The sequence below is a fragment of the Dipodomys spectabilis genome, unplaced genomic scaffold (genome assembly GCF_019054845.1).
Source record: "Dipodomys spectabilis isolate Male_0828 unplaced genomic scaffold, ASM1905484v1 ptg000003l, whole genome shotgun sequence".
NCBI classification, from domain to species: domain Eukaryota; kingdom Metazoa; phylum Chordata; class Mammalia; order Rodentia; family Heteromyidae; genus Dipodomys; species Dipodomys spectabilis.
Genome location: NW_024870680.1, coordinates 17,521,979 through 17,534,437, shown reverse-complemented (window position 1 = coordinate 17,534,437; position 12,459 = coordinate 17,521,979). Strand labels below are relative to the sequence as shown.

Below are 12,459 nucleotides of genomic sequence, written 5' to 3'. Positions count from 1 at the left end.
TTTTATTTTTTGATGATAAAAATGAAAATTATGATAGAACTAGTGGTTTACAGAATCCCAGAAACTTAATGAGAAGAGAGAGTATGGAGAAAGAGAGAGGAGTATGAGAAATAATTTTGAAAGTGAAGACTGATAATGTAATAATTTTAAATGCTCTTCATTCAACTAGGGAACTTTGACAACAATTGATTATATATTCCAAAATAGCATTTACAGAATTCTGACTTTATCTCACAAAAGCAATGATAAATGCTTGACGTGATCAAGTAACCTGACCTAATAATTGAACATTTTATGCATCTATTAACACACTATTCTGTTCTCCATAAAATGTACAGTTATAATGTTCCTTAAACTAAAAGGACTCATTAAAATTAACATACAAAAAGATGGTAAGAGGCAAAATAGCAAAATAGCTTAGATGGAAAGACGTAGAGAGACTATAATAATAATTGAACATGCACATATCCACCACATTTCCAAGTATTTAATGATAGGATTAACTATAGTCTTTACCAGAGCATACACTGGAGTCTGTGTCATTTGTTTCCTTGTCTTCCTACTATCCAGGCAAGGCCTAACATGTTCAGCTTTCCTTTTCACTCCTCCTCTGTCATCTTAATCTCAATTAAATACCAACCTAAATCTCAATTAAACGGTCACAATAAACTAGTTACTAAGTGATATTTTTCAAGTCTCCAAATCAGACTTACAGCAAAGCATTTCCAGATGTGCTCGTTCACCTGTCCCCAGATGTTTCCATTTTCGCTCTCTCTGTCTGAAGCACAGGATTTATACTGTTAATTATATGCTCTTAAATTAGAGTGTACCAAAATAGATGCTCTCTAGAGAACATCTCAGAGGCATTGAAGTAGATGTTTCTTAAATTCAGGGAATGATGTCATGGGTGACAAAGTTTAAAGTCCCAATTCTTGATGTAGCTTACGCTGACTAATGATATACTACTGGCTTATCCCTTAGCAGGAGAGACTATCTTCCTGGGTGTTCTCTTCATGATCTCTCTTGTTCTAAATTTCCTCTCATGTGTCCCAGATACAAGTCCAAGGTAATTATATATCTCTATAGAGATAGATAGATAGATAGATAGATAGATAGATAGATAGATAGATAGATAGATAGATAAGCAAGTCATCATGGTTTGGTTTCCACTAGGATCCCACAGAGCATTTACTAGTAATGTTATCTTAGGATCCTCCTGCCCATGACAGCTCCACCAACTTGTCTTGATTTCATGACTTTACAGGTCAAGCATTCTGCAAATATTCTCTCAGATGAGAGTAGTCTGATTAATTTGCCCATGGGAGGATGACTGTAAAGGTCAAGCACCAATTGCATAGCTGATGTGTGCCTGTATCGCCAAGGTATGTGCTATCCATATAGCTCCTTATGGGATAAGTGACCCAGATCAACTGAATCCCTATTGAAGTTGAACTAGATTGTCCACCTGATAAAGCACCAAAGAAACTCTGTTTTTCTACCTTCCTCGTGTATTCTATGAAACTGAATTCTAATATACAGCCTTCATAGGATGTTGAATTCTCATAAATTAGTTGGAATTATTGTCCACACAAGATTCGTAATTTTCCTCCATTTATGCATTTGATAATTTCTTTATACCAGTATGGATGAATGAACATTTATTTTATACTTTAGCGATTAATCATATGCTATTTACTATTTAACAAAACAGCCATCTCTGGATGTTGGAAATTATTTCAGTTGGATCCTGGGCCCATTTGCCTTATCTCCATGAATATATGTTCCTAATTTGTGGGGTATATAGAGGCTGCTTCCTTCCTTCCTACTAAAATAAGAAGCTTCAGCTTATCTTTTTTTTTTTTTTTTTTTTATGAGTTGTAGAGCTTGAACTCTGGGCTTGGGCGCTGTCCCTGAGCTCTTCAGCTCAAGGCGAGTGCTCTACCACTTGAGGCACAGCGCTGCTTCCGGTTTTTGAGTGGTTTATTGGAGCTAAGAGTCTCATGGACTTTCCTGCCCAGGCTGGCTTTGAAATGAGATCCTCAGATCTCAGCCTCCTGAGTAGCTAGGATTGCAGGCGTGAGCCATGGGTGCCCGGCTTAGTTTATCTTGTTTACTACTTCTACCACAGTCTTATAATGAGTTGTTTCCAGTGATGACTGATATCTATCATCTATCTTCATCATAATGTTCATCAGTTACAATCTAAACAGTGAAATCTCTATTATTCGTTACTATCTGGACCATTCTAGCATCATCCATTGCAGTTATCTAAATCCACTCTCAAGTAATGAGGAGTCACCGCTCCACCATCTCATTTTCACTTCTGTATAGTTGTAATCATGGGTAATTTTTTTTTTAGAAATTTTACCCTGTGTCCAACAGAGAAAAACTTTATCTACTAGAATGAAGAATCATCTCCAGACTTTCTTTGCTTAGCACATTATCCTAGTCTTGTGCATTTTCTTTTGTTTCTAGTTTGTTTTTTTATTTATTTTATTTTTTTATTGTGAAAATACTGTACAGAGGGGTTACAATTACATGGGCAAGATAATGAGTACATTTCTTATGAAGCATTGTAGCCTCCTCCTTTGTTTCCCCTTCTGCTATATTTGTACAATGAGAATTTTCTAACACATTTTGGATTGATCTTCTGAACTCATACATGATCTTTTTCTAATTTGTACACAATAAGGCCATATTTGGGGGTTGTAAATTCTATGAGCATTGTCAAATGTATAGTATCATTTGGCTAACATTACAGTGTCATAGATCATATTTTTCACCATTTAGAATTCTGACTGTGCTTTCCATAGTCAACAACTCTTTACTCTTGATTGCTTCAGATATACCTGAATATATGATATATAACATATTTTTAAATATTGTACACTATATTATAATGCATTATAATATATATATATATATATATATAATCCTCTTACTAGTTCTTGCCAACTGATGTCCACTCTGGGTCCAATTCATCCATGGATTCTGTCTTAAATATCAAAACATATCTCTCTGCTGCAAGCAACTGGAAGTCAGCTTATTTGGTGGTGAAGACCACTTCCCTGAGACCCAAGAAAACCTTAATTTGTATCCTTACTCTCTCACATACACATGAACTCAAGAAATCATTTCCTGATTTTGTTGCACCTATACATAGAAGTTTAGAGAACAGTTATTCACATCACATAGCTCCATTAGTAACAAAAATTATACTGCAAACAAAGTTCCTCACAAAGTGCATTGAATAATGGTATACTGAAAAGTTTGTCATGGTTTTTTACTGCAGGGTATAGTTTGGGAAGCTACTATCTGATTTGTAGACAAAATGCAGTGTTTTCCTATAAAATGGGTAAGAAATTTATTACAGATGATGAAAATCATGTAAACTAAGTTCCATCATTCAAAGCTGACAAACAAGACCCCTCATTTATTAGATTTCGAGTTTATCTAAAGTTTGTCAAAATATTCCACATATGCAAGTTGTAAACTTAGTGACAAAACACAGCCTGTAACTTTTGTGGTTCTTTCACTAAAACCCATGCTGGACAGGCTTTCTTTCTGCCATAAATTTATAAGCCATTTAAATTATACAATGATACATTGGGTACAGAGGGCACATTAAATTCCATCTGAGAAAAAATAGGACCCTAAATTTTTCACTTTTTCCTCTCAAACTGTGAAAGACACTGTCCCCTTTACAGAATTGGATTCATAAATACAGAAGAATACAAATATGTAGATCCCCTATCAAGAATTGGGCTTTTTAAATTTTAATATATTGTAAAGATGATGTACAGAGGTGTTACAGTTACATAAATAAGGCAATGAGTTCATTTCTTTTTTTTAATTAATAAGTTTTCTTATTGTGAAAATACCGTACAGAGGGTTTACAATTACATGAGCAAGGTAATGAGTACATTTCTTATCAAGCATTGTTGCCTCTCCTCTGTTTCCCCTTCCCATCCCTGCCCTCCCATCTCGGCGCCCGCCCCCCTCCACACCACCCTCTGCCCGCCTATGTCATAAAGTTCGTTTTTCGACATAACGACTTGTACATCTCATTGTTGCCATTGGTCCACCTTTATCCCTAGTTAAACGATTTGTGTTTTCCCTTCCCCTCCACAAAGTATACCAACATCAAATACAGTGAAAACAGGGGTTATACCGTGGGGGAGGGACATACAAAGCAACAAAGAAATCATCTTATAAATATGTTAGAAACAATAGCAAGAAAGAAAAACCATTTGAGTCCTTAACTTGGGGTTCATTTCTCCTAACATCAACTTATCTGACCTTTTCTGCTTGTCTCAGACATATACTAGTTATTGCAAATAAGGGAAACCATGGGACCTATGTTTCTTTGGGCTTGGCTTACTTCACTTAATATAATTTTTTCCAAGTCTTTCCATTTCCTAACAAATGGGGCAATGTCGTTCTTTCTAATGGAGGCATAGAATTCCATTGTGTATATATACCACATTTTCTTGATCCACTCATCTACTGAGGGCCATCTGGGTTGGTTCCATGTCTTAGCTATGGTGAATAATGCTGTGATAAACACAGTTGTGCTGGTAGTTTTAGTGTGGACTTGTTTGTGATCATTTGGGTAAATGCCCAAAAGTGGGATTGCTGGGTCATAGGGGAGCTCTATGTGGAGTCTTTTGAGAAACCTCCATATTGCTTTCCAAAGTGGTTGAACAAGTTTGCACTCCCACCAATAATGCAGTAGGGTTCCCTTCTGTCAACATCCCCTCCAGCACCTGTTGTTAGTAGAGTTCTTGATTATAGCCATTCTAACTGGGGTGTGATGGAATCTCAGGGTTGTTTCGATTCGCATTTCTTTTTTTTTTTTTTTTTTAGTTTTTTTTTTTTTTTTTAATTGTGAGAATACTGTACAGAGGAGTTACAATTTCATGGGGGAAGATAACGAGTACATTTCTTATCAAGCATTGTTGTCTCTTCTTTTTTTCCCCTTTGCTTCCCTTCCCATACTCCCCCCACCTCCCCTCAGCTGATCCTCCCCACCCCAAAGTTGTAAAGTTCGTTTTTTGACATAACTACAACTAGGGATACAGGTGGACCCATTGCAACAATGAGATATACAAGTCGATTTGCATTTCTTTTATGGCTAGGGAGGTTGAGCATTTCTTCATGTGTCTATTGGTTATTCTTCTTTCCTCTTCAGAGAAGTTTCTCTTTAAGTCTTTAGCCCACTTATTTATTGGGCAGTTGTCTCTTTGAGGATTTGTTGTTGGGAGATTTAAGTTTTTGAGTTCCAAGTATATTTTAGATATGAGACCCTTGTCTGTTGTGTGGCTAGTGAAGATCTTCTCCCAATCCATGGGCTTTCTATTGATCTTGCTATCGACGTCATTCGCCATGCAGAAGCTCTGCAATTTCATGCAATCCCATGAAATTTGTTGTGTTTCTGGTCCCTATTAAGAAAATTTCAGCCTGTGCTAAGGAGACCTAGAGTATCTCCTATTCCGTCCTGTAATGTTTTCAGGGTGTCTGCTTGACTTTGAGGTCTTTGATCCATTTGGAGTTGATTCTGGTGCAGAGTGATATACAAGGATCTAGCTTTAGTTTTCTATAAGTGATCAACAAATTTGCCAGCACCATATACTGAAGAGGCTTTCTTCCATTCTATTTTTTTACTCCCTTATCGAAGATTAGATGGCTATAGGTCTGTGGGTTCATTTCTGGGTGTTCAAACCAGTGTTTTCTCCTGCTTTCCCTCCCCCCCTCCTCCAAGTTGTAAAGTTCATTTCCAACATATTGTCTAGTGAGTATCTCTGTTGCATTGGTTTACCCTTTATTCTATTGTTTCTCTGATTCTCTTTCCCTTTCCGAACTCAGATAAGCTTATATACAAGACAAAGGGTACGTAAATCAGAAACAGTGATCATAAAGAATAAGCCAGATGATAAAAAAATGAAAGACAAAAGAAATAACTGCAAAGAGTACACATTAAAAACAAAAATAAAAGAAAATCAAAACAAAATGACCACAAGACTTCTTGTTTCCACACCGTGGAGATCATTTCGATTAGCATCATTTTATATTGTCATGTGTACATATCTATTGAGCTATTGTGAACCTCTGCTAGGACTATCCTAGGCATATGCTAATTACTATAAATGAAGAAAAACATGAAGCCTATGCTTCTTTGGGTCTGGCTTACTTAATATGATTTTTTCCAAGTCTCCATTTCCTTTCAAATGGGAAGATGTCATTTTTTCTGATGGAAGCATAGAATTCCATTGTGTACATACCAATTTTTTGATCCATTCATCTATTTAGGGGCATCTGGGTTGATTCCATATCTTAGATATGATAAATAATTCTGCAGTGAACGTGGTTGTGCTGGTAGCTTTAGAGTGGCCTTGTTTGTGGTATTTTGGGTAAATTCCCTGGAAAGAGATTGCTGGGTCATAGGGGAGTTCTATGGTTAGTATTTTGAGGATCTTGGCTTTGAAACCCATAGTCTAAAGTTCATGTCCAAAGTCCAAAGTTCATACCCAAGACCACCCAGCTAATAAGATGTGGCAACTATTTTCAAGAGGTCACAAATGACTACACATTGATCTGTCAATACATTCCAAATCTAGTTACTGTCCATTTATGCAGAGCCATAGAGATGGTCACAGTACATTAGGCATAATTAGGTGCCCCTATAAGTAATAGACACCTTCCACATTCATCTGGCCTGTATCTGTTACCAGCACTACCGGATTTGACTTTCAAAAAAGTGGTTTCTTCAGTGTCTACTACCTGGGTTATCACAATGGTCTAAGTTTGTGTGTGTGAGAGAGTAAGAGACAGAAACAACTATAAAGTATGACCTTCACAAGTACCATATCCGTTTGTTTTTTTTTAATATCAGGCTTGCCTTTCTGCCTAAATCACTGAGTTTATCTCAGGAGGAACATGTTATGTACAACTCCTCTGAGAAGGCGACCTGGATCAACTGTGCAGGGACTGATAGTCTCTGAGAATTGAGTCAAGCCACTTAGAGCTTTAATTCACAGCTACCTCATGAAATCTCTGGGAATTTGTTTTAGGTACACATCCATACTTAGGAAGATTGTCTCAATCGCTGCCTTTACATTTATTAACTTTCTCTAAATATTTGACTCATGTTTCCTTTTATTTGGGAAATACAATTTTTTTCAAATATATCCAGCTCTCCTTCAGTTTTCTGACTTAATAGTTACCATCATTCCTTTGTGTAATTATCTGTTATGTAATATCATGATGAATTCTGATGTACTTTTAACATTTGATTGTCTCTTTTTTAGTCTGTTTCTACATTATGCCACAGCCAAAAGATGAAGGAAATTTCTCTGAAGCTAAATAATTCATTTCAGTTTTATTCTATAGAACAGTTGTCTATATATTAGTTGCTCAAATTCTTGACTTACTATAAAAAGTGAACACCCCAAAGGACTCATGTACTTTCTAAAAAAATAAAGCAAGCAAATTAAACAGTATATTAATAATAATACTTTTTCTTGATTCATAGTGATTTTACTCTTACCTAATTTTTATGGAATTGTGAAATTCTTACCTTTACCTTGTTTAATAGCCAGTTTTTCTTATTGCTACTAAATGTATTGTGTGTTATTTATATGTATAATTATGACATAATTTGTTCCATGGGTTTTAATATGTCCAAGTTGTGCATTTTTATTTAATCAACTGAAAAAGAAGACAGTTTCTAGTCACATGTTGAAATCCAGTCTTGTATATGTGGCTCAAGAATATAAAACATCTACTTAGCAGGTAGAGACACAGGAGATTTTCTTTGATAAACTTAGAAGATACCATATCTAGAAAAAATCTCTCAAAGCAAAAGAACTGATAGTGTAGCTTAGTAGTGGATTGTGCCTGACTACTGGCGGTATAAACTTATTGATAAAGCACTTAATGTAAGGACGTAATTCCAATCTCAGTACTTCCCTGAAAAAATACTTATCCTAATCTGATGCTAATATTAATATACAAAATTCATGTTAAATGCATCTGTTTCAATATTCATCAAAATACATAGCAAGCAACCAATTACATTAAATTAAAGACGAACCATATTAGTGATGTACTTATGTATTTGCTCAGTCATGAAATATTTTGCTGAAAATACTGAAGAAAATTATGAGCATATTTGCATTTATGTAATTTTTGTTTTATTTTACTTAACACTGTCACCTTTTCTTGTTCTTATACTTTATTAGCTATGGAAATTAGTTTGATACAGTTATTAAGATTATTCTTCCTCACTCGCACTGTTCATTCCCTTTTTCCCCTCATGTTGGCTAGGTGGTGTCCTGAAACACAAACTCAATAAAGTCCATGTCTTTGTAAACACATTTCTAAAATTCTGTACGTGTTTCATTGGGCAAAATTAGAATGAGTTTGTGCTCTGTTTATGCAGGTGCTGGGCATGGTGATCTGTTTAGACAGAAGAACTTAACATTGTCCTATTTCCTATTTACATTTCACCAGGAACATGTCTTTTCTATATCATTCTAAACTACACACTGCCTCAGTTTCCTCCTCAATAAAAAGGAATAGGAAATAAACAGTACTTACTTCTTATTGCTTCTAGAAGAATTCAGAGATTTAACACAAAGTTATATAAATTGTATATAGTCCATTATATATATAATATATACATAGATATGCACACAGATATGCTACATCCACTAGTAAATTTATATCATATAAATATATATTACTATGCTTACCAGTTTTATCAACTTCAATTACCTATTTATCTAAGTCTCATTTTATTCATTATGTCATTGCTGAAAGTTTTATGTGTGGTTGGAACTGACCTTACATTCAATTCTTCATGAGAAATTTTGACTTATTTTGTCTTACTAATATAAATGGAAAATCTGAATATAGCTTACAATGTGTTCCCCGAGATTGTAATGCTGTGTTGAGAGTAAAAGTTGAGATTTATTTTTATCTTCAAGCCTCTTACTCTCTCATTTTCAAATTCTGTCATTTCTTTCTAATAGCCATAACGACCCTCTCCCTGATCTGCTTAGTTCTGACACCATAAATGACTGGGTTGAGTGCAGGTGGGATGACAACATAAAAGTTGGCGAGAAGAATATGGATGTATTGAGGAATGTTTCTGCCAAAACGGTGGGTCATGAAGGAGAAAAACGCAGGTGTGTAGAAGGCCAGCATGACACAGACATGGGAGCCACAGGTGCTGAGGGACTTGAGTCGGGCATCCCTGGAAGGAAGGCGAAAGACCGCACGGAGAATCTGGACATAGGAGAGGATGATGGCTATAATGTCAAACACCAAGATAGAGATGGCACATAAGCCATAGATAATATTGACCTTGATGCTGGCACAGGCCAGACGAGCAAGGCCCATGTGCTCACAGTACGTGTGTGGAATGACCTGATGGCCACAGAAAGGCAGTCTTAGGATGAGCAGAACAAATGGAATGGCAAACACTAAGGGCCTCAGGAGGATGATCAGTGCTATGACTGACACCACCTTGTTGGTCAGCACCAGTGTGTAGCGAAGAGGGTTACAGATGGCCACATAGCGATCATAAGCCATGGCCACAAGCACAGCTGACTCCATGCCAGTGCACAGGTGGATGAAGAACATCTGGATGAGGCAGCCTTCAAATGTGATTTCTCTCAGGTCAAACCAGAAGATGCCCAGCATTTTGGGGATGGTGGATGTGGACAGGCCCAGGTCAATCAAGGATAGAATGGCCAGGAAGTAGAACATGGGCTGATGGAGACTGTGTTCAGACTGGATTACAAATAAAATTGTGATGTTTCCCAGAAGAGCCGTCAAGTACACGGCACAAAATGGAAAACCAATCCATACGTGCACATCTTCTAGACCAGGAATTCCTCGGAGAAGAAAAGCATGAGGATGAAACTCTGTGTTATTATGAGAAACCATGCTTCTCTGGGCCATGACAGCTACGCATGTCATCTTTCAGGTGCGTACAGCTTTTTCTGTCCAATATCAGTGATTTCCTAGTGTGTTACATAAAAACATGCTTTAACTTTCCCACTAACCAAGTCTATCATGATGTAACTCTGTGCCTCACACGAATAATTAAGTATGTCCTTTGTGTTTCTTTTCAACAACCTAATCATATTAACTATATTATTTTCACCCATAGCTAAAATATTATTAGATTTTTATCAAAGTTTGATACCACATACAAATACATGAATGCTAAAATATTAACATATATTTTCATCTTGATCTGAGGCAAGAACCATTCTGACTTGCACTTGTCTGCTGAATTTGCACAAAATCACTGCAAAAAGTCCAAACAATTGGAGGAAGCTACTCGCACCTCTCATCAGAAATGACAGAATTGCCCACAGAGAGACTGTGTTTCATTCAGCAATTATACTGTAATCATGTATGTGATTGGCCTAAATGGCTTTTATCAATACATTTTACAATTCATTTATTGAAATTTGGATAAAAGAAATTATAAGTTTGATTGTTAACAATATTAGAAATAGATATCCTTGTCTAAGTGCATGATATCATATTCAGAACTTAATCATCTTATGTGGTATTTTCATAAAAAAGGTGTAGTAGGAGGTTTTCATGCCCATGATCATAATTATATCTTGATAGTGTCTTGCTGCTTAAAGAAAGTAAAATGTAGGATATATGTATAGTCAGTAATTTCTGTTTCACTATCATATAAAGATCTGTCTACCACAATTTTGCTGCTTTTCTCCAAAATATTTATTCTCAGGGTAAAGCATTAAAAATGTCTACAATTTTTCCTTTTGGATTTTTCCCACTCTTACAATTTTTAGGATGTCCACCAATAGGGGAATAAAATGGGTCTAAATTGACAGGTATATTCCACCAATAAGAACATTGTAATTAAACACTTGGATAAACATTGAAGAATAAAGTTCCAGAGTTATTAATTTTAAAATGGCATTATAAGGTGTTAAATAAAAGGTTTCTATATAATGTATTTAATTAAAAATAATAGCTGTCTTTCTTTTATGTATAAGCTTTTTATGTATACACTATCTATCAGATACAGGCATTTTTATAGATATTTTAATAGAATAGTAGATTTAAATATTGCTCTTAGCCAGGTGCAAGTGGCTCACATCTGTAATTCTAGCTACTGAGGAGGCTGAGACCTGAGTATCATACTTCCAAGCCAGTTGAAGCAGGAAGTCCATGAGACTCTTATCATCTGCAATAAATTAACCAGAAAAACCCAGAGGTGGTACTATGGCTGAAGTGGTAGAGCACTAGTTTTGAGCACAAAGAGGCTCAGGGATAGTACCCAGGTCTAGAGTTCAAGCCACAGAAACAACAACAACAACAAAAATGAATATTCTTTTTAGCTGTGTCTGATTTTTGGAGTTTAGTGTTTGTTTTGTATCAGACACTGTGCCAAGAACAATATTTGGAATCATTTGTAAATCTTAACAAGAATGCATTGCATGCAGAATTGTGTTAGAATATATATAACGTATATAATTTCACTTCCATAAGTTCCCATAGCAGTTAGACGTATTGCCGCAATTATGAAGAAGACAGACAAGGCTAAATGAGAATTACAACCTCTTGCTAACACATTTGGAAATTACCAGAATGAAAAGTTTTGATTCAAATCCATGCTTGGTACATTTTATCATACAGCCTCCTAAATATTTAACAAATTTCTTCAGATAAGTATTTATGAATTGATTAATTTATTTTTAAATGAGTTTTTTATAGTGAAAATACCATAGAGAGGGGTTACAATTACATGAGCAAGGTAATGAGTGCATTGTTGCCTCCTCCTTTGTTTTTCCCCTACCATCCCTGCCCTCCCATCTCCACGACTACCCTCCCCCGCCTCCCACCCCATGCCAAAGTTGTAAAGTTCATTTTTTGACATAGCATCTTGTACATCTCATTGTTGCAATGGGCTCATCTGTATCCCTATTTAAACAATTTGTTTTTTCCCTTCCACGCTACAACACATCAACTACAGTGAAAATGGGGGAGCAACATTCAACGCAACAAAAAAAAATCACCTTATAAATATGTTAGAAACAATAGCAAAAAAGAAAAAAAAACTTCAATGTTGTTTTGATTTGCATTTCTTTATGGCTAGAGAAGTTGACCATTTCTTCATGTGTCTAGTGGCCATCCTTCTTTCCTCTTCAGAGAAGTTTCTCTTTAAGTCTTTAGCCCACTTATTTATTAGGCAGTTGTTTCTTTGAAGATTTGTTTTTGGGGGTTTTAAATTTTTAAGTTCCAGGTATATTTTAGATATGAAACCCTTGTCTGTTGTATGGCTAGTGAAGATCTTCTACCAATCCGTGAGCTTTCTGTTGATCTTGTGAGCTATGTCCTTTGCCATGCAGAAACTCTGCAATTTCATGCAATGCCATTTGTCCAACTTTTCTTTGAAATGCAAATCAA

General features: G+C 35.8%; 1 protein-coding gene across 1 annotated transcript; it reads right to left on the bottom strand.

Moving 5' to 3' along the window:
* Window positions 1-9,015: 9,015 nt before the first annotated feature.
* On the bottom strand, window positions 9,016-9,966 carry LOC122115802 (olfactory receptor 52E1-like). Its single transcript, XM_042689363.1, has one exon. The coding sequence runs from the start codon at window positions 9,964-9,966 to the stop codon at window positions 9,016-9,018; it is 951 nt and encodes a 316-aa protein (XP_042545297.1).
* Between the last annotated feature and the right edge of the window lie 2,493 nt (window positions 9,967-12,459).